General features: G+C 43.7%; 3 protein-coding genes across 4 annotated transcripts in view; 1 reads left to right on the top strand and 2 right to left on the bottom strand.

Moving 5' to 3' along the window:
* grk5l (G protein-coupled receptor kinase 5 like) overlaps window positions 1–9,075 on the bottom strand; it is a 45,758-nt gene extending 36,683 nt beyond the window's left edge. The window contains exon 1 of the mRNA XM_046871985.1: window positions 8,015–9,075. Coding sequence (XP_046727941.1) covers window positions 8,015–8,066 — 52 coding nt within the window. The 5' untranslated portion in view covers window positions 8,067–9,075. The remainder of the gene's footprint in view (window positions 1–8,014) is intronic.
* A 5,745-nt stretch (window positions 9,076–14,820) lies between these two features.
* On the bottom strand, window positions 14,821–17,683 carry lsm1 (LSM1, U6 small nuclear RNA associated). Its single transcript, XM_046870533.1, has 4 exons — window positions 17,526–17,683; window positions 16,161–16,229; window positions 15,438–15,553; window positions 14,821–15,360 (listed from the first exon to the last, which is right to left on the bottom strand). The coding sequence occupies exons 1-4, from the start codon at window positions 17,569–17,571 to the stop codon at window positions 15,190–15,192; spliced, it is 402 nt and encodes a 133-aa protein (XP_046726489.1). The 5' UTR covers window positions 17,572–17,683; the 3' UTR covers window positions 14,821–15,189.
* A 498-nt stretch (window positions 17,684–18,181) lies between these two features.
* Window positions 18,182–22,737, top strand: bag4 (BCL2 associated athanogene 4). Of its 2 annotated transcripts, none has more exons than XM_046870529.1 (5): window positions 18,182–18,337; window positions 20,425–20,544; window positions 21,003–21,188; window positions 21,346–21,570; window positions 21,781–22,737. In XM_046870529.1, the coding sequence occupies exons 1-5, from the start codon at window positions 18,335–18,337 to the stop codon at window positions 22,267–22,269; spliced, it is 1,023 nt and encodes a 340-aa protein (XP_046726485.1). In that variant the 5' UTR covers window positions 18,182–18,334; the 3' UTR covers window positions 22,270–22,737. The 2 variants fall into 2 exon arrangements, with proteins under 2 accessions (XP_046726485.1, XP_046726484.1); XM_046870528.1 differs by having other exon boundaries at window positions 20,422–20,544.
* Window positions 22,738–23,217: the final 480 nt, after the last annotated feature.

Raw genomic sequence — 23,217 nt, 5'->3', positions numbered from 1 at the left:
TCGTTTCTCTGACAGGACTACCGTTAGAAATAGTGTGACTGAAGAGTTAGCATCTCTGACTTTTTGCTAACTAGCTCATTTATCCAACCATCTAGCCCTGACTAGCTTGCTAATTACCTAGCTAAATACCTAGCATGTGGTTAGCAAACAAACTAATAAAGTTAAAAACGAGAGGAGCTTATGTGGAACATCAAGATCATCCTGAGATATGCTATCGTATAGTTGAATTTTCATATTGTAACATTTTTAGCTGTTAAAAAGTTCTTAAATAATTGCGATATCCAAAGTGAAATAGATGACAGCAGCGAGTGCTCGCGTCGGCGGCCAGACGTTTCTCCAGGTGGGGGAGTAATGGCCAAAGCTGATGAGCTCTTTATTTGGTTTGGAGCCGGCGCGGCGCAGGGCCGAGTCCTCGAGTGATTTCGGAAGCGTGGCTTCGGCCGTGTAAACACACAGCGTAGCTTGTAAACTGTGCTCTTCCTGTTATACACTGAGCAACGGACATTTGGAACGATGAGGCTGCATGTGCCTCATTTTCAGTTTAAAAAGGCAGCGCGATCAACAAACCGATGAATAATACACACACACACACACAAGTTTGCTGACACAAACCCTGTGAATGAAGCATCAAGCTGCAGACAAGCTGTCGGTGCAGTCAAAAACACACACACACACACACACACACACACACACACACACACACACACACACAAAGAATGCAACACAAACTGTCTCTAAACTGGGCCCAAAACACACAAACACAAACTTCAATAATAATTCAACATTATTAGCACAATACTATTTGCTAATGCTAATGCCTACATGCTAACTATGGAAAGAAATTATTTGGCCAAAAACAAATAGAAAAATGTAACATTTTCTGTTATGACAAAACACCAAACAGTTTATCTGAAAATCAGCTCTTCATATTCTACAAACTAGCCAAAGTGAAACTGGCTTGCTAACTAGCATGCTAATTCGCTAGCAGCCATTTATTTAACAATAGACAGACACAGTCAGCGTTAAAGTGAGACTGAAAATACGTAAAAACACACAAAAAAAAATCTTGACGCGTTGGTAAAGTTCTGGTAAAGATGTCTAAAATATAAAGATGTAAAAAGTGCTGAATCAGTGGTTAATAACATGGAAAGTCTAGACTTTCATTTTTCACCTCACTGTCTGAGTTTGAGATTTTTTGGGATGGATGCCATGGCAATCTATGTGATATTTTGTAGGTAGCAAGCGCAGCTGACGCATTAGAACTTCTGTGTGGTATCCATGGCAACTAAAGACCTAGCTATACTAAGCACTGGTTACAATTTATAAGTTGTATGATGAGAGTCGTTAATGCTAGCTTGAGATTGTAAAGCTTGAGATTGAATTAATGCTAGCTTGAGATTGAAATGCTAAATCTGCTAGCAGACTTACAAACGATGAGTGTGTGAACTTGCTCCATTACCTCAGGGTTTGATTGGAAGATTCATAAAAAAAATTGCTGCTCCTTACAATTTATTTTATCATTCGAAATGTCAAAATATCACTTTAATTTTTGATGTGCAGCCTGAAATAACATAAAAGAAGAAAAAGCTAGTGGCGTTTAGCTACGGTTGTATTTGGTAGCTATGGCTACCACATAAACATACGTTTTTTTTGGGTTTTTTTTATAGCTAGGTATATTTTTCCAATGAGGAAACCCAGGAGGACCGAGTTGAACATACAGCACGGTCTCTGGCATGAGCTCATCAGAACCTCATCAGGTTCGTTCAGCATTCCAGGGAAGTTAAAAGAAAGAAAAACAACTGGACCCCAGCCATTCCCCATTGAGTTTAAAGACTCGACTCACAGAATTCTCCAGCTACGGCTAAACGTTAGCGTCCTGCTCCGGGCCTCTGTATGTATAAACCATCTGTCAGTCCCTGCCAGTTTATGCTAAACTCTGAGCTAATGAGCAACGACAAAGAACAACCAGAACTGAATGAGTAGAGCCGTGTCTGGCACCCAGGAGGATTCTGGAAAGTGAATGGGTAGCGTGAGGGTGGTGGAAGCTGCATCTGAGGTTCTCGCTGACCTTTAGATCAGAATCCGTTCAAAACGTTTAGGAACAAACAGGGTTGCAAACTTTCAGGAAACCTTCCATGGGAATTTCATCTGGGGAATTTTGGAAATATTCCAAGTTGGAAACAGGATTTTATGGGAATTTGTGGTAAATAAATCACAAAATTTGGAGATATTATTGTATCATATACAAACATAAATATAATGATTTGTTTGGTGAGAACAACTTTGTTGTATAATCGCTTTAAAGGAATGTAATGTAATGTAATATTTCTGTACTATTTCTGTAATTTACCTGAAAAGTCCCCAGGACGGACATTTTTTGACATTATTTTGTGTGCAAGATTCAAGAAATGTGTGTTATATAATGGAGGAATGCGCAGTGCATGTAAAGTGCATGTGATTGACGAATTCCTTGAACATTTCTTGAACATTTCATTCTTGAAATTCAGAGTATTGTAACTAGCGCTTGGGTTTCTCCTGCAGCCACAGTTTTTTTGGAACGCTCAGGCGTGTGAGCATGTTTGTCCAAAACATTCCTTTAAAATGTGGTAAGAAGTTCAGGAACTGCGTTAAAGATAATCTCAGTGTAACACTAAACGAAACACGGCTTACTTTCCTTTGCAGCAGCCAAAACCCTGTGTGTATTTAGACCTTAAAAGCAGTTCAGTGCCGTTTCCCAACATCAATCTTTTCAAAAAGAAGAAAGGAACACAGGATGCTAAGTGCTGGCGTCCACAGCCTGTCGTTCCTTCTCCAATTCCTCCGCCGATTCCTTCTCCTTCCTTCGTTCCAGACAGGAAGACTGATGTGATTCTGGCTCAGCCAACATTTTTTTTCCCACTGCTCTTTGGAATCTGTTTCCCACGACTACAAGTGCGTAAAAATGAAGCACAGACTCGCACGGACCTCCTCCGAACGCATCCCAACTTTCTCCATCCGCTTTCTTTCTTTATTTACATCTTCATTTATGTCTATAGTTGCATGATCTTGTTTTTTTTTTTACATTTTTAAACCTGACTGGTCAGAAGTCACCTACAGGGTGATGAACCAGGTGTAGATGTGGACGTGAAGAATGATCACCTCCCAGCATTAAGGAGTTTAAGCTCTTATTGTTGTTTGCAGAACAAAACTGACAAAATGGTTCACAATTACGCTTCATTTCTGTTGCGCACTTTTATACACGTCTCGTTACAACTACATTTCTGCTGCTCCGAATCACACGCACAGAGATAAAGTAGTGCCAGAAGATTAGATTTATTTCCATGAGATTGAAAGATGAAGCCTGTGCTGCGTCTCTACTAATAATGAAGCGGGTGGAGTTTAGATCCTGCTGCTGTTTTTCATTCTGTTTCTCATTTAAACCTTTGGACCTCCAGTTCATCAAATAGCTCTTGAGCCGTTTATTTAAAAAACAATTCCCGTATTCACCATAGAAGTTCCACCACATGCAAAATCCTCGGTGAGGTCATTAGAAAATGTGTACAATCGCTGTCTCTCTCTGGATGGAACTGCAACTGGAGGTTACTATGGTTACAGGTGTTCAAATGCAAACAACCTGCGTGTTCAACGCTCTGAACTCACACCTGAACTTCCAGCCAATCACAATCCACTATTCACACCTGAACTTCCAGCCAATCACAATCCACTATTCACACCTGAACTCCTTCCAGCCAATTACAATCCACTATTCACACCTGAACTCCTTCAGCAATCACAATCCACTATTCACACCTGAACTTCCAGCCACTTATAATCCACTATTCACACCTGATCTCCTTCCAGCCAATCACAATCCACTATTCACACCTAAACTCCTTCCAGCCAATCACAATCCACTATTCACACCTGAACTCCTTCCAGCCAATCACAATCCACTATTCACACCTGAACTCCTTCAGCAATCACAATCCACTATTCACACCTGAACTTCCAGCCACTTACAATCCACTATTCACACCTGATCTCCTTCCAGCCAATCACAATCCACTATTCACACCTGAACTCCTTCCAGCCAATCACAATCCACTATTCACACCTGAACTCCTTCCAGCCAATCACAATCCACTATTCACACCTGAACTCCTTCCAGCCAATCACAATCCACTATTCATACCTGAACTCCTTCAGCAATCACAATCCACTGTTCACACCTGAACTCCTTCAGCCAATCACAATCCACTATTCACACCTGAACTCCTTCAGCCAATCACAATCCACTATTCACACCTGAACTCCTTCAGCCAATCACAATTCACTATTCACACCTGAACTTCCAGCCACATCTCATGAAACGTACCATGGGTCATGTTTTATTCGTTACTCATTTCTTACTCTGTTTATTTGAAAAAGTAAAATCCCGCATCAGAAGAATGTTTATTCTTGATCTTCTTGTCTTTATAATATCCTGCTAGAACAACGCTGGAAATCCAGCTCTAATACATAAACTTTTTAATGAGGTTAAAAAATCTTAATCAAAAACACAGGAAATGACCAAATCAACAGGAAGCCATTAAGAATCAGATACGGCCTGAGGATTCTTTTCACCACATCATCCTCGACTAGGCTGGTATTTATACTACGAACATCAGCACGTTCTGATAGAGAGATCTGATAGGACGTGAACACGTACACAAAACCAGCGCAACCTTGTAGACCTCGCTAACCTCGGAACATCAGCGCTCGCTGTTTATTGTGTACATAGACTGTGTACGGACAAAAGTTTGTGGACACCTGAGCATAAGATTCCACGTTTTATCCTCAGTTGCTGTTATAATGAGCTCCACTTTTCTGGGAAGATGTTCCACTAGATTTTGTGCAAGTTTGTGCTTCTTCATCCACAAGGGTGTTAGTCAAGTCCAGTACTGATGTAGGTGAGAAGGTGAGGAGGCCTGGGGTGCAGTCGGTATTCATTCATTCATGGAGATGTTCTGGCTTTGTGGGCAGGGGCATTGTCATGCTGGAACAGGTTTGGATCTCCTAGTTCAAGTGAAAGAAACCTTTCATCCAAAGATGTCTGATACAACTGCGTGCCTCCAACTTTGTGGTCACAGTTTTGAAAAGAACTTCATATGAATGGAAAAGTCAGGTGTCCATATATATTACACACTATTTATTACACTAACACTATAAAACTATTACAGCAACCTAGCATGCTAACTTATATACCTGGTCTACAGCAGAAGATATAACCGTATCATAACACTATACCACATCAAACATCACACGAGCAGCGCAGCGTTTTTTACATCCGACCAGATTAGCATGCTAATACAAAATAGTAACAAAAAGCTTTGAGACTTTGTAACACACCAAGAGATGGCAGCACGAAGCTGCACGCACAGTCACAGAGAGCACCGACCTTCATAAGTCAGTGTGCCATAATACATTTTGAAGAAAAGCTAGACATGGTGAGGAGGTCAGTAAACCCTGAAGCTAGCTAGCATGCCTTAGCCCGGGAAAGGGTTTGTTCTCCACCTCCAGACCAGTGAATACGAGCAGAACCACTGGATTACAGCCTCTGGGGGGCGCTGCACATTATGAGTCTGCATCTCTTGTGAGTAGGTTGTGTTTTATTTAGATTTTAATGTTATGTGATTAGACGAATATTGATTGTGCACTGCTCCAGATGTTGTAGGTGCACAGTTGTGGTTGTAGTTTAGAGGTTTGGAGTCTTAACTGGGTTTCTTTCTTTAGTAAAATGGTTTTCACCTCCATATGCCACGTGTTGTTATATTGTGTTTTTGTATTGTATTGATGGTTTCTATAATTGCGATGTGATATTGGTGGTATTAAGAGATGTTTTAAGTCGGGTACGTCCTCAATGAAGGCCCAGGTACCAAATGTACGGCCCACCACTGTCAGAAGCTGTGCAACTGGTGCTGTTCTGACCATGTGCATTACCACGTGTGCGATTGTGACCACCCTGTCACGAGCTCTCCTAACACGTAAGTTTCTTTCTGGAAACATGTTCTCACTTCCGCACCCTCCCAACTCTGGCTCCAAATTTGGCTCCTGTGGACTTCGCCCTCTTCCCTAAGAAGAAGATTCACCATTCCAGAAAAACACTAAGAGGCTGTATTGCTGTGCAAGGAGACTATTATGAAGGTGATCGTGTGGAAACAGAGAGAAATAAAGCACTTTCTTGTAAACAGAGCAAATCTCCAAACTTTTTGAAACCACCACGTGTATATATATATATATATATATATATATATATATATATATATATATATATATATATATATATATATATATATCTTCTCTATATCTCTGTTCCTCACTGTGAAACATCAGCCTACTTCTCTTTCTTTTTCTCACAAGGTAACGCTAACACGCCATATAACCAATCCACCGCCGCCACGCTGCATAACTTACAATCAGATTTCAGCACATTTTACACGTAAACAACTGTGAGAAGAGTTTAACATCCTAGCATGCTAATACGCTAAACTGGTCTACAACAAAACACCTGAAATCACAAACGACCAACATGTTCTATGTTTTTAAATGGAATTTTTTTACTCTATTCACACACACCAGTTAAACCCCGTACAAGGGGGTTTAAGCAATTAGCTAATATGCTAAGATGCAAACCGGATCTGTAATAATCGTTCATTTGATTAGCATGCTAACATGTAAACGTGATTTATGACTGAACACTTGAAGCGATAACCAACCGAAGTGTAGAAGATATTACCACTTCCCACAAAGCCCTGTTTTTAATGCTAATATATAAAGCTGATCTGTAATGCTAGCACATTTCTTATTTCCAACCGACTTAGCATGCTAACACATTACAGCAAAATGTCAGCCCTGTCCTTTTTTATTAGTTTCTCTCAGTTTTCTCCGTCAAAACCACCTTACAGGAAGTCTTCTGTCTAGTGACGTTTAAAGTTTTTTTGACATCTAACAGGATTAGCGTGCTAACACATTACCAACTTTCGTTCTAACGCTGTACCTTGTAGGCCTCACATTAAAACATCAGGGTTTTGCTTAACTGCTATTTATGTTCTTGTTATTTTGAGTTGTTACGCTAAAGGTGTCTAACGTCCATCTATCGCTCGAACACCTGAAACGTGTTTAACGTGTCAATGTTATTCTGTTCTTATCAATCACTGTGGCATCAGCCAATCAGATCAGATAAGCGTGCTAACATGTCTACACAACGCCTTCGCGTTTTAACATTCACACGGGCACGTGTGAAACGTGTGAAACGTGTAAAGGTATATACTCTCTCCGTTGCTACTCGTTGATGGCATGATGTGAAGTTGTGGTTATTGTGGCTTTAGTGATGGTCTTCATGACATCCTGAGTGAGTACAGTGAAAACACAGCACACACACACACACACACACACACACACACAGGAGGCCATGTTATGTTAAGTAATGTAATGTAATGAGGTTGTGGGAATGTGTGAGGAAGTGAAGTAAAGGTAGCGGCGTCCAGCTGCCATTTGTGTAACACACTCATAGAAAATGAACCACACACACACACACACACACACACACACACACACATATAATGTATATAGCTTATATGCTCAAATATGTTTGTGCTCCTCTGTGTGTGTGTGTGTGTGTGTGTGTGTGTGGGTATGTTAAACACGCTTCACGTTAAATACGTTTGATGTTAAGGCTCACGCGCGCGGTAACACCCCCCCCTTAGGTGTTTCATGTATTTCTTCGGGGTGTTACAGTGTATCCGAGACACGCGGCCGCCTCCTTTCATGTATTTTATCTTACTTTAACGCAACATCATCATAATCATCATCATTTACATTGTGTGTGTGTGTGTGTGTGTGTGTGAGTGTGGTGACATGACTAAAGCAAACCCGACAACACCACACATATACAGCTCCATCAACATCCAAACAATCGCGCGCGCGCGTGTGTGTGTGTGTGTGTGTGTGTGTGTGTTGGGGGTTTGCACAAAAGATCCATAATGTCTCAACTTACCCTCTCTGGCTTTAAGGAGCACCGTGTTAGCAACGATGTTCTCTAGCTCCATCAAAAGAAGAAAAAAAACACCACCACCACCACCACAAAAAAAAGCGCGCACGCACACACACACACACACAATCCGACTCCGGTCTGATGGTCGCCCAGTCCGAGTCAAGCAGAAGATGCTTTAAAAAAAATGATGTCCAGGGTTATATTTTTTCTTTTTTTTTCCTTTTTGGAATTTTCTATAAAGAAAGAAGGAGAGAAAGAAGAGAAAACGAGGCTCCTCCCCAGGCCCCGAATTTGTGTCTTTTTCTTCAATTCGGCACAACAAAACACACACACACACACACACACACACACACTAGAAAGAAAGAAAGAAAATGAGGCGGAATTAAAGTCTAAATCCTGTCCATTTCACGCTCGTGCACAGTCCAGTCCGCCGCGCGCGCTGTGTGTGTACATTAGTGTGTGTGTGTGTTTCGGGCTCCATGAAACAATCTTCATCACCATCAGAAAAAAATCCAAAAAAAAAAGGGTGGCCCATTCAAATGGTAGTCTTAAGAGCAGACCGAGAGGTTTACATCCTCCTCCGATGAAGATGAAGAAGATGATGAAGAAGATGAAGGTGATAGTGGTGGTGGTAGTGATGGTGGTGGTGATGATGATGATGATGCATGGCAGAAAAAAGGAGACGAACAAGAAGAAGAGGAGGAGGTAGCATACAGGAGGTGGTGGAGGAGGAGGAGGAGGAAGAGAAGGTGGATGAAGGAAGGTTGATCCCAGATCCTCACTGGTTCCTCACTCCGCTCCTGGACTCCAGGCTGATCGAGTCTTTCTGCTTTCACTTTGCCATCGTTTTTTTTTCCCGGCCAGAGTCGCTTCCCTCGTTCACACACACACACACACACACACACACACACACCGGCCTCCGAACACACACTCACACTCTCTCTCACACACACGCGCGCGCGCACGCGCGCACACACGCACACACACACACACGCACACTGCCACCTATGGCAGCCAGATCCAGCAGATAAATGGCATATGGAGCTGCTCAGAGGTTGCCATGTTCTTTTGCAGTGCCTGTCGGGGTTGCCAGATATTTCTTCTAAAATGAAGCAAATCACACAAGGAGGGTTACACAATTTCTTTAAACTACATCGAAATATCTTCCCGTTAAACACCAAAGAATTCTGATGAGGTCCTCCTGTAGTGTGTGTGCGAAGAAATACACGCGTGTTCACGCGACGCACGTGAAGCAGCACAATGAGATCAGTCTCAGGTTGAACCATGAAGATGGATTTGGACTGTAATTAATATAAACAATCTGATATAATGACTCAGGACTGAAATCTCAAAGAACAGTTTTACTCTCGAGGCTCCATCAGTGATCAGGTGAAGTCCTCACTGATGGAACTGTGGTGAATAGACCTTCAGTGTGATGAAGATGAGGTTCGCTTCTCATTCTTCTCAAGGTTCTTCTCAAGGTTTCTCAAGGAGCCTAATACTCACAAACTTATGGGGACAAATGTATGACAATAAAATGAAAAAAAGTTATTTCTGCAGTGGGACACGGTTAAAATATTACAAATAACATCGACACAGTGTTCGTGATCGCGCCATAAATGTACAGAACCATGTGATGGTGAAGTTCAAGTTTATTTCTATTGCGTGTTTCACAATGGATATTGTCTCAAAACAGCTTTACAGAACAAATCATTAATGATGTGTGTTTATTCCTGATGATGAAGACTGGGGCGACTGTGGTGGAGGAAAACTCCCTGAGATGTTTTGAGCAAGAAACCTTGAGAGGAACCAGACTCACATCTTGTCGTTTATGTTATGAAGAACCCAAACTGAACCTGACAAAGCAATGACACTGGAGACTCCTTACGCTAAAGGTCACATAAACATCGAACAACAACAAAAAATGGCACCACATTTTTTTTTAATATTCGTCATGGGTAAACGCTGAGTGTCCGGATTCAGTGAACGATCTGTTACTATGGAAACGATACTGCATCTAAACAAGAGAATTATTGATATAATGTAACATTTTGATTAAATCTCTTCCTGACCAATCAGATTCCAGAATTTATGAGTTAGAGACACATGTACTCCACTCACGTGCTGATTTTCAGGCCACTGCTGTGAAGAAGGCGTAGTTTTAATCTGGCAACCTGAGTGTCTCCCTCCCCGGACTGGCGGAAAAGGCGTGTCCCAGTGCAGCTGTGACGCAGGACAAGGAAACATGCCTCTGCCTCAGGACATCTGATATGTGCACTACATTCATAACTCTCTCTCTCTCTCTCTCTCTCTCTCTCTCTCTCTCTCTCTCGGGGCCCCTGGTCTCCTCCAGCCTCCATTACATTCAGCACTCGAGGAACCTTCCAGAACTTACTGGACAACAGTATAGAACCCCGAAACAGAACCAGAACCGGTGCAGATTCCTGCCTTTAAACAAGAACCTTTCTTTCAAAAGCTCACGTTTGTCAGAAACCGTTACAGAAACCACACCTTCTACTAATTCCTACAGTGAGATATTTAATCAAAACAACATTAACATTAACACCAACAACACCACCACTACCATCACCACCACCACCACCATCACCAACAACAACACTACCAGCACTACCATCACCACCAACACTACCACCAATACCACCACTACCATCACAACCATCACCAACAACAACACTACCACCACTACCATCATCACCAACACCACCACCATTACCACCACTACCATCACCACCACCACCAACACTACCACCACCATCACCAACACCACCATTACCACCACTACCATCACCAACAACACTACCACCACTACCATCACCAACACCACCATCACCACCACCAACAACAACACTACCACCACTACCATCACCACCATTACCACCACCACCGACAACACTACCACCACTACCATCACCACCAACACTACCACCACTACCATCACCACCAACAACACCACCATTACCACCACTACCATCACAACCATCACCAACAACACCACCACTACCATCACCACCAACACCACCACCATTACCACCACTACCATCACAACCATCACCAACAACAACACTACCACCACTACCATCACAAACAACACTACCACCACTACCATCACCACCATTACCACCACCACCGACAACACTACCACCACTACCATCACCACCAACACTACCACCACTACCATCACCACCAACAACACCACCATTACCACCACTACCATCACAACCATCACCAACAACACTACCGCCACTACCATCACCACCAACACCACCACCATTACCACCACTACCATCACAACCATCACCAACAACAACACTACCACCACTACCATCACAAACAACACTACCACCACTACCATCACCACCATTACCACCACCACCACCACAACACTACCACCACTACCATCACCACCAACACTACCACCACTACCATCACCACCAACAACACCACCATTACCACCACTACCATCACAACCATCACCAACAACACTGCCACCACTACCATCACCACCAACAACACCACCATTACCACCACTACCATCACAACCATCACCAACAACACTACCACCACCACTACCATCACCACCAACACTACCACCAATACCACCACTACCATCACAACCATCACCAACAACACTACCGCCACTACCATCACCACCATTACCACCACCACCGACAACACTACCACCACTACCATCACCACCAACACTACCACCATTACCACCACTACCATCACAACCATCACCAACAACACTACCGCCACTACCACTACCATCACCAACACCACCATTACCACCACTACCATCACCAACAACACTACCACCACTACCATCACCAACACCACCATCACCACCACCAACAACAACACTACCACCACTACCATCACCACCATTACCACCACCACGACAACACTACCACCACTACCATCACCACCAACACTACCACCACTACCATCACCACCAACAACACCACCATTACCACCACTACCATCACAACCATCACCAACAACACCACCGCCACTACCATCACCACCAACACCACCACCATTACCACCACTACCATCACAACCATCACCAACAACAACACTACCACCACTACCATCACAAACAACACTACCACCACTACCATCACCACCATTACCACCACCACCGACAACACTACCACCACTACCATCACCACCAACACTACCACCACTACCATCACCACCAACAACACCACCATTACCACCACTACCATCACAACCATCACCAACAACACTACCGCCACTACCATCACCACCAACACCACCACCATTACCACCACTACCATCACAACCATCACCAACAACAACACTACCACCACTACCATCACAAACAACACTACCACCACTACCATCACCACCATTACCACCACCACCGACAACACTACCACCACTACCATCACCACCAACACTACCACCACTACCATCACCACCAACAACACCACCATTACCACCACTACCATCACAACCATCACCAACAACACTGCCACCACTACCATCACCACCAACAACACCACCATTACCACCACTACCATCACAACCATCACCAACAACACTGCCACCACTACCATCACCACCAACACTACCACCAATACCACCACTACCATCACAACCATCACCAACAACAACACCACCATTACCACCACTACCATCACAACCATCACCAACAACACTGCCACCACTACCATCACCACCAACACTACCACCAATACCACCACCACCATCACAACCATCACCAACAACACTACCGCCACTACCATCACCACCATTACCACCACCACCGACAACACTACCACCACTACCATCACCACCAACACCACCACCACTACCATCACCAACACCACCATTACCACCACCACCATCACCACCATTACCACCACCACCGACAACACCACCATTACCACCACCACCACTACCATCACCAACAACACTACCACCACTACCATCACCAACACCACCGTCACCACCACCACCAACAAAAACACTACCACCACTACCATCACCACCACCATCACAATCAACACCACTACCATCGAGATCTGTTTTAGTTCTGTTTATAATAATTGTATTAAAATTGAAAATTAAAATTAAAATGTACAAAAATATAATGCAATAAATGCATAAAAAACAAAAAATAATAAACACATCATAAAATCCACATTCATTTACTGATTATTATAAAAAAATGGATGAAACCTGAAAATAAAACCACAAGTAGAAAATGTTATAAAATTTATTCTCAGTATTTGTTTACAAAATGTCCAGCAGATGTTCCAGTGAGAACATGAACTCCACACCGTGGCCTCGGCTTTTTCACTACTATATTTTTATTTCACTTCTTGAATTATAGAAATCTAAACGCTGGGATCCTGGAATCCACCTCGCTGATACTTTCACTCTTTCCATTTCAGGTTTCTGTTTACATTTCTCCGTACTGCTCTGCTCCTGGAACTGGACGTGTGTCTAAAGGTCAGCTTCTTCCTCGGAGAGGGTTTACGGGGCAATGTGCATTCACGTGCGTTACAAACTCTCGGAAATGAATACAACGAAAACAAAAACAAGTTTCAGATATTTACAACCAACAAAACAAAAAACGTGACACTGTAAACTGTTAAAAAATTAATAAAAAGGTAGAATGCAACTAAACTGTATTCAAATATCAAATGTTGAAACTGAGAAAATGCACAATTATTAGGAAGAAATTTGGGATTTCTTTATTTTAATGGCTGAAACACGTCCCAAAAAAGTCGCCCTGACAGGGTCACGTTTCTCCTGTGCAGCATCAACACTCTTTTTTTTACCAAAAACAAGGCATATATCTGGGAAATTAAAAGACCAGTTTTGAGAGAGGACTGTTGTGTTGAATACAGATTTCTAGCTGCTCAGCGGTCCTGGGTATTCTTTGTCATATTTTACATTTCATGATACACAGATATATTTATTTGGTGAAAGATCTGGACTGCAGGCAGGCCGAGTCAGTAATGTTGCTGTATGTAGAAATATATATAAATTATATTTTTTATATGTAAACACAAACTTATCCACTGGAAATGATGTGATGATTTCGAATACGTTAATATTTGTTTTTGATGACGGAAGTGCTGTGAATGAGATTAAAGCTTGTGTTTGGCGGCGCCGTGTGACAGAGAAAGGAATTACACCCTGAGTGGTCACGTAGATCAAGTTACTTTATAAAATCAGAGCACGTGTCAACAATATATACTCAATCCCTGACCTTTATTTCAAAGACTTCCGTTCTTTGATCGTAGCCACGCCCCCTGAGCACGGATTAGAGCTGTGATTCAGTCAGATACCAAATTTATACAGACGCACTTATTACGTGTGAATGTTTTTTTCCCAACATCATACAAACCAGACACACGTGTGGTGCATGGCCCCCTAACACACCGTCCTGTTGGCAGGGTTTTTCAGAAGAGTTACAGCAAATTCGCATTTTCTCAGATTTGGTGTGAAGGTTTTATGTTTTGAGTTTGTATTTTTATAAATAAAACAGTTGCAACAAAAATCAGCCCCGTCGTAGAAAATCTGCAGCAGAAACTGAAGATAGATAGATAGATAGATAGATAGATAGATAGATAGATAGATAGATAGATAGATAGAACTTTATAAACGTGAGAGGAGAAAATATCCGTCTGGTGTGCTGGTTTCAGAGAGAAAATCCATTGATTTTAAACCACGTGACTGATGTATAAAAAAATCTAAATAAGAAATAAAAAAAACAAACCAAAACAAATGAATCAGAGCCAGACGTCTGGTGCGTACAAAACCGATTTAATCCAACACAAATCTCTCTGTTGTACAGGGTGATTTTATTCAACAACACAAACACACACAGAAAAACCCACACTGAGTTTACTTTATTCTGTAGAAACTAAAAGCCACGGAGCAGAAATGCTTCCGTGTTCGTTTGTTTTTTGGTCCATCACCCATTTCCTGCTTCCATAAAAAAAAGGAAAATAAAGATGGAGGACGGTTTGCAGTGGAATTCTAGCAGCTGCTTTAATAAAAAAAAAAAAAAAGAAAGAAAAAAAGGTCACGTGTTTTTCGGTGATATTTTGCATTGTACACAATCGCTCATATTTATATAAAAAAAAAGAAAAAAAAAAAAGAGAGGAAAAAGGCGTTCAGAAATCGTCGAGTGTGTCGGTTTTGGGGAGGGATAACCCTCGCTCCTTCACCGCTTGCAGCTTCAGACGCTCAGACTCCTGCTTGGCCTGCTGCTCCACCCGCTGCTCCTCCAGGATCTCCTCGATGGAGACTCGCTGCAGGATCTGATCGCAGTCTTTATCCAGATCCTGCGTGAAAGCGACACGTTCGGGTTCAGATCGGATCGGAATCCGACGAGAAACACGTGACCTGCGCTGTTACTCACCACTTCTCCCAGCAGCACCACGTTCTCTCCTCGGACCACGAAGATCCCACGAGGGATGTCTCCGAACTTCTTCCCCACGTGGATCCGCTCCACCGTCTGGTGCAGCACCAGGTTCGCTGTTGGAGATTAGACACATGCTCAGGATCCGATCACGTAACTCGGACCGGGACCAGATCGTCCGACTCGGTGTTCTCCAACATGAACGTTCTCACTTGTAGATGTCATCGTTAGATGAGATTTAGGGGAAGGAAACTATGAATGTTTTTTCTTTAATATGCAATAAAAGATTTATAAACAAGCATCATGTTTATTTATGGAGTATTTTAATTCTGGGGTTTTGACACGTGTTGTATTTCATTTGCATCTATTTGCATATTTATTAGAATTTTTCCCACAATTTCAATTAGGAAATTAATTGATTAATGAATTTCAGCACCAGGGGACAAGAGAAGTTTCTTTCTATCTCATGAAGATGAAATGCTCTCCCTCAGAAAAACCTAAACGTGTAATATCACTTTAACAGGACTGACAGAAAGCACCACCGTAAACGTCCCTGAACAGACCAGAGACCAGGACTCGGGGACGCCGATGCCACCTTCAGTTTCTATTGACTTGATTAGACTCGTGAAATTGGCTTTCTGATCTAAAGACGATCTGGTCCATGCTGCACCATAACCCCTGTTCGCTCGCTCGTTACGTTTTAAACCCGTGTGTAGATCGTACCGAACTGATCGATGCTCCTGAGGATCCCGATCAGCGTCCTCCCGTCCCTCAGAAGAACCAAGTGCTTCTCTGGATAAAAAGAGAGCGAGAAAGAGAAAAACGATAAGTTATACGCTATCCTTCAATCACAGTGTGTGTTCTCACGTCATGTCTCTCCAGGACACAAAGATAAGACTCAACACGGTCACATTCTGTCTTCTGATTGGTCGAGAGCTGATATTTGATCTAACATCAGTCTGAGGAGAGTAGAATATAAATATACACACATTAGTGAACATTCTGAACGAGTCTTTATTGTGACTCAGAAGACTGAGCCGTTTTAGAGTGATTTATTCATTCGCTCACTGTCTCTCACCGTCTCACACACACACCGTCTCACACACCGTCTCTCACACACACCGTCTCACACACACACACCGTCTCTCACACACACACCGTCTCTCACACACACACCGTCTCTCACACACACACCGTCTCTCACACACACCCTGTCTCTCACACCTGTCTCTCACCCTGTCTCTCACACACTCTCTCACCCTGACTCTCACACTCTCTCTCTCACCCTGACTCTCACACACACTCTCACACACTCTGACTCTCACACACACTCTCACACTCTCTCTCACACACCTCTCTCTCTCACCCTGTCTCTCACACTCTCTCTCTCACCCTGTCTCTCACACACTCTCTCTCTCTCACCCTGTCTCTCACACTCTCTCTCTCACCCTGTCTCTCACACACTCTCTCACACCTCTCTCACACACTCTCTCTCACACTCTCTCACCCTGTCTCTCACACCCTGTCTCTCACACACTCTCTCTCTCACCCTGACTCTCACACACTCTCTCTCACACTCTCACACACTCACACACACTCTCACACACTCTCACACACTCACACACACTCTCACACACTCTCTCTCTCACCGTCTCTCACACTCTCTCTCACCGCTCTCACACACTCTCTCACACACCTCTCTCTCACACACTCTCACACCTCTCTCTCACCGTCTCTCACACACTCTCTCACCGTCTCTCACACTCTCTCACCGTCTCTCACACTCTCTCACACACTCTCTCCGTCTCTCACACACTCTCACCGTCTCTCACACTCTCTCTCTCACACTCTCTCTCTCTCTCTCTCTCTCTCTCTCTCACACACACACACACACACACACTCACTTTCTCTCTCTCCCTCACACTCACACACACACCCACACTTTCTCTCGCTCACACACACACACCCACACTCTCTCTCTCTCACACACACACACACACACACACACACACACACACACACACACACAGTGTAAACACAAGGCCGGTTGATGTTTAAAATAACAAAAAAGAGAAGAGAGAAACTCACTGTCGATGTCCTCGATGAGGCTGGCTGTCCCCGGCATGTAATTCATTTTCTAATCACATTTGTTGTTTTATAAATCCAAATAAAAATCCCGGATCATGAACTAATTGAAACATGTAGCCTTCTCTCACCGGATATGACGCCAACAAAAGTGCTTCCGGGTCGTTCTGCCTCTTTATAGTGAAATAAAATAAATTATTCGTTTAAATATAGGCGATTTTTTTTGTTTATTAAATGAGTAAATTGTTTTCAAATGTTTATGGAAATTAATAAAAGAAAAAACATATATCTTCTTTAAATTTGTCAAGTGGCGTCAGGCTGATTCTGATTGGTTGGTTTAGATGACGTGAAAACGTCTGAGGCAGAAATGTGGTTTGAATACGGTTTATCTGTGTAAATATAAATATTTATAAACACATCTATTAAGTTTATTCTGAGATCCTGTAACATTTAAAAGAAACTCGAAATATATTTTAATAAAGTTATAAATCCTTTAAAAAAAATTCCGTATTTTTCTCCACACGATTTCCGAACGAAGTCCCGCCTTCTAAAAGGTTATTGGCTAGTTCTAAACGTTAGGCGTTTTCTATTGGTGGAAACCCGACTCATTTAAAGCATTATCTAATCCAAGAAGAGAGGGTGGGGCCTGCCGGAAAGTGGATGGGGAACGAAATAGAATAGACACACAGCTAGCCTTTTAGCCCGGGACGATTGATGTGGATTGGATGGCTCGTGCACCAGGAAATCCGATCGGACCGTAAATCAGACGGTCAGAGTTCGTTGGGGAATCGGACACACACCCGGACAGCGCGATGGTATGAGTTTGGTTAATTATATACGCCTATTTATTTTTTACATTTCTGCTTTTTATATGTATCGGCTAATCGGCGCGTGCTAGCTTTTCTCCTGGTCACTATGGCAACAGATTTTGGTTGAATGAGAAGTAAAACCGGATTCGATTGTTTGAAGTGGAGATTTATAAACGTGCGATTATTCACAGAGTTAACAATAAATAAGATATAATTCGGGTGTATTTGATTATTTCGACTACAGAAGCAAAGACACGGAATACGGAAGTGATTAGAGGTTACACAGCAGCTTAGCATCAGCCTGACTAGCATCAGCCTGACTAGCATCAGCCTGACTAGCATCAGCCTGACTAGCATCAGCCTGACTAGCATCAGCCTGACTAGCATCAGCCTGACTAGCATCAGCCATCAGCTGGAGTTATTTTCATGTCATTTTAATATTTAGGAGTAAAATAACCGTAGTGTTTGTATCATTTGTGTGGTTGTTTATTGACTAATTAGCATCTGGCAGGATTTCATCAGGTGTTAATATTTATATATTAATATATCCACAGACACAGTGGCTGTGAAAAGTGGGGAGTTCCTTTATGGTTTTTGAGAGACACATGCAAGAAAATATGTTTCTATTCAACAAACAACTTTTTGTCTCTACCAGACAAAACTTGAGTAAGAGGTAGACCAGGAGAGAAGATGAGATCAGACTCCCTCACACTCACACATGGAGGTGGATGTTCAATAGTTTGGGGTTGTTTTGGAGCAGAGAAGGTTCTGGAAAGTGAGAGGAATCCAGAACCAACATGTCTCCTTTTCTAAACTTCAACACCATGCATTTCCGTCTGGACTGCGGCTCTTTGGAACAGTCCTGTAAACTTTCCCTTTCACTCTCACAGATACTCCTGCTATCACTCTTCTCCACCCACTCCACCCTGCCTGCACTCTTTTCTTCACTTCTCTAACACACTCTCCATTACTCTGCACTGTTGACCCCAGGTACCTGAACTCCTCCACCTTCTCCACCTCTTCTCCCTGCAACCGCACCCCTCCACTGCCCTCCCTCTCATTCACACACATGTACTCTGTCTTACTCCTACTGACTTTCATTCCTCTTCTCACTACTCTCACCACAAATAACAATATCATCCACAAACATCATAGTCCACCGAGACTCCTGTCTGACGTCGTCCGTCAACCTGTCCATCACCACTGCAAACAGGAAAGGGCTCAGAGTCGATCCTTGATGCAGTCCAACCTCCACCTTGAACCAGTCTGTTGTTCCTACTGCACACTTTACTGCTGTCACACTGTCCTCAAACATGTCCTGCACCACCCTCACAATCTGGTTAAAAACTCCACTGCATCTCTCCTAAACATCTCCATGCTTCTACTGGTATGTCATCTGTTCCAACTGATTTTCCACTCTTCATCCTTCCTTTTAAACCCTGCTTTACCATCTCCACATTATCCAACCTTCTCTCTCTCTCTCTCTCTCTCTCTCTCTCTCTCTCTCTCTCTCTCTCTCTCACTAATTTTCCTCGTTCATCAGGAACCACCTGCCCAGTCACTGCACCTAAATCCTGCTGATCTGCTGATCTGGATCACAAGTAAGAAAGAAATGGTGACGGGACGATTTGTTAGTTTTAAACGAGTCTTTAATGTGATTCAGAAGAACCAGTCGTGCGTGAGCAATGAATCACAAAATCTCCATAGGTTACGTTCAGGAAACAGTACAGAATAGTTTCTCTCCACTCTTCTATTCTAAAATGTTTCTTTTATCCTGTGGGTCTCATAGATGCTCTGAAGGTGATTAAAGCAACTATAAATGACTTTAAAAAAAGATTCGTTCATTTTGATGAACGCGATTCTAAGAACCGAGTCACTAAACTGATCATCACTAGTGAACAAAAAAAGTTTTACTTCAAAGTGTTCCAGCTGAACGTTTGGAGGACTCTACAGACCATTACAAGATAGAAACATCAGGAACCTGGCGGTGTCTCTGAAACATCATAAAGACCAGGGGTTTCCACACTTTTTACAGGCACATGCAGCATGGTGTCTGTCTGATCCTAAAATCAGGGTTTGATATGTGATAGCAGGACTCGACTCCATATTGTGGATATCCGCCCAACTACTGGTACCCTGCTCCAGCCGGGCCGTACAGTAACACCTTCCCGCCCGGCACCGAGATCAACGGACAAGCAGCGTACAATCCACAGGTACTCCAACACATAGTCTCCATTTTATTCCGATTTCTCTGGAGGGTTTAAATAAAGCTTTTTATTTATTTCTTTCCTCACTGACAATCACGTTACAGCCAATTTATTAATCAATAATTCAAGTCTGAAGATCCAGATGTCCTTCTCACCTGGGACCTGTATTTTGTAAAAGAACACACACTCATGAATACTGTAGGTGCATGTTTTGGGTTGGAATACATAAATATGACGTAGGTACCCATCCTTTTTCCAGAAGCCTCCTCTATCCTCGTTCCTCTGAGAGCATTTAGATAACGAGTGCCTCGTTAAAGATGGCCAAATAGGACTATTTCCAGGACCTCGTTTATCAGGGAATGGAGAAGGTGTTCCATATCAGCGCACACATCATTTCACGCTCAGTGTGGGTGACAAGTTGGTTGTAAGTTTAAACCTCAGTAATGAACTCGGCTCTTCTCCAGGGAATCCCGGCGTATCCAAACGGAGTCTACAACCCGGGTCAGTACCCACCGAACGTTCTCCACCCGTCCAATCCGTTCTACTGCAGCGATCAGATCCCTCCTCCACGACAGCCGCAGTACCACAGTCAGGACCGAACCCCGGCCAGCTCTCCTCAGCCTCCGTACCCCGTTCCTCACTGCCAAGGGGTGAGTCCAACATCTTACCCTCTTCACTCTTCTGATTGGTGTGTGTGTGTGTGTGTGTGTGTGTGTGTGTGTGTGTGTGTGTGTGTGTGTGTGTGTGTGTGTGTGTGTGTGTGTGTGTGTGTGTAATGTTTATTTTCTATCTGCACTCTTTTCTCAGGCTCCCGGATTCCCACCTGGATCGTACCCACCCTATGGAGATGGCTGCCCCCCTAACGTCCCCTACCCCACCCAGCAGCCTGTACCCTCTCGCCCTCAACCTGAATCCTGGCCTCATTCTGCCTCATACGGACCTCAAGCGCACTACCCCAACCACACACGACCTCCACACCCTCCACCCTGGCATGGCCCCGCCCCACCTCCGTACGATCACATCAAGCACAAGGTACACACACACACACACACACACACACACACACACACACACACACACACACACACAGCTTCCATACTGCTGTCTGAATGGAGGAACAGTGGATAGATACAGGGACGGACGGAGAGGTAGATGTAAGGGGGGGGGGATGGATAGACTGAATGGCTAATAGATAAATGGATGAGTATAAAGTCATAATCGCCATTTCTCCCGTTTCCTCAGGAACCACCATATCCAGGTCACCTGAACAACCGGAACCAACCAAAACCTGGACCAAGCACGCCAAACTCCAACCCCGCCCCCAACCCGCTTTCGAACAAACCAGTGGAGTTCAGTGCCCCACCTCAGATCTACAACAAAACATCCTCCGGAGGAGGAACCCAGCCCAAACCGGTACCACCGGTGCCGCAGCAGAACGACCCTCCTCCTCCTCCTCCGCCCACACCTCAGCCCGCAAACGGCGATAACCTGGGCCTGGCTCGCGTGCAGGAGGTCCTGTCCAGGGTCCACCTTCTTCAGGAGGACGTCGACGAGTTTGTGGGCAGAAAGACGGATAAGAGCTACCGCTGTCTGGAAGAGCTGCTCACCAAAGAACTGCTGGTCCTGGACTCGGTGGAGACCAACGGCCAAGACGCCGTGCGTTCGGCACGCAAAGAGGCCGTGCAGAAGATCCAGATCATTCTGGACCGTCTGGAGAACAAGGCCTTCTAAAGAGCGCAAACTGAGCGAGTGTGTGTGTGTGTGTGTGTGTGTGTGTGTGTGTGTGTGTGAACGCAGCTTCCTTCTCTGCAGATGTTCGTCTGTGTTAACGATTCTGTTCTTCACGTCCTGAACACCTGCAGGACGTCAGGATTATAAATTGTACAGATTATAACACACACGTTTCTCGATCCATCAGCACACACACTGCCATCCGATCACTCGCTTCTGCATCTGTCGTCTGATCTCGTCTAATCTCATTGACCTGCTGTTCCTCAGTAACTGATCTGAAGAATCTTTGGAGCCCATCAGCTATACGTTTTAGCCCCCCACACACACACGTGCTCACACACTCACATCCAGCCAGACGTCTGCCTCCATCTCGAGCAAGTTTCGTTTGTAGTATTTGTTTTTTTTAATTCGTTTATGAATTCAGACGGAGCTGTTTATGTGAAAAGCAATAAATAATTTAGCTTGTAATTTTTTTACACTTCACGTTATCTGTACACTGCTTCACGTCGTCTGTTCCGAGTGTGTTATTGCGTTTAATCGGCTTCGTCTTAAATTGTGTAGATCTTACAAACACTGTGCACTTCCATTCTCCATCCAATAATACTGTACAGTGTGGTGGAGTTCTCAGGGGCAGCTGGGGAGATCAGTGGGTAGCGCTCTGGGGTGCTGATCACAAGGTTGTGGGTTCAAGCCCTGGGATCTCCAAGCTGCCACTTTTGGGGTTCTTGAGCAAGGCCCCTAACCCTCTGTGCTCTGACCTCAGCCTCGTAACATCGCTGGAAAATGAGAAGATAAAAAGTCACTGTGTTTAGAATAAAGAATAAGCATGAAGCACCTTCCTGATTGGTGCGTTTTCAAGCCTCTTTTTTGATTGTCCCGCCCTCTTCCCCTATACGCAAACAATACGCACTTCCTTTGATCAGTGTTGATCACTCGGATACGGGATCA

Source organism: Silurus meridionalis, chromosome 17 (assembly GCF_014805685.1).
Source record: "Silurus meridionalis isolate SWU-2019-XX chromosome 17, ASM1480568v1, whole genome shotgun sequence".
NCBI lineage: Eukaryota > Metazoa > Chordata > Actinopteri > Siluriformes > Siluridae > Silurus > Silurus meridionalis.
The sequence above is the reverse complement of the archived record's forward strand: the minus strand, read 5'-3'. Positions and strand labels throughout refer to the sequence as shown.

What these genes read in the sequence shown, in the direction of transcription:
- lsm1 (XM_046870533.1), bottom strand. Translation starts at nt 17,571, where the DNA reads ATGAATTACATGCCGGGGACAGCCAGCCTCATCGAGGACATCGACA. An exon ending in CCTCATCGAGGACATCGACA is followed by an intron (nt 16,230 to 17,525) that starts GTGAGTTTCTCT and finishes CTTTTTATCCAG; the next exon opens with AGAAGCACTTGGTTCTTCTG. An exon ending in TGGTGCTGCTGGGAGAAGTG is followed by an intron (nt 15,361 to 15,437) that starts GTGAGTAACAGC and finishes GCTTTCACGCAG; the next exon opens with GATCTGGATAAAGACTGCGA.
- bag4 (XM_046870528.1), top strand. An exon ending in CCGTTCCTCACTGCCAAGGG is followed by an intron (nt 21,189 to 21,345) that starts GTGAGTCCAACA and finishes CTCTTTTCTCAG; the next exon opens with GCTCCCGGATTCCCACCTGG. An exon ending in ACGATCACATCAAGCACAAG is followed by an intron (nt 21,571 to 21,780) that starts GTACACACACAC and finishes CCGTTTCCTCAG; the next exon opens with GAACCACCATATCCAGGTCA.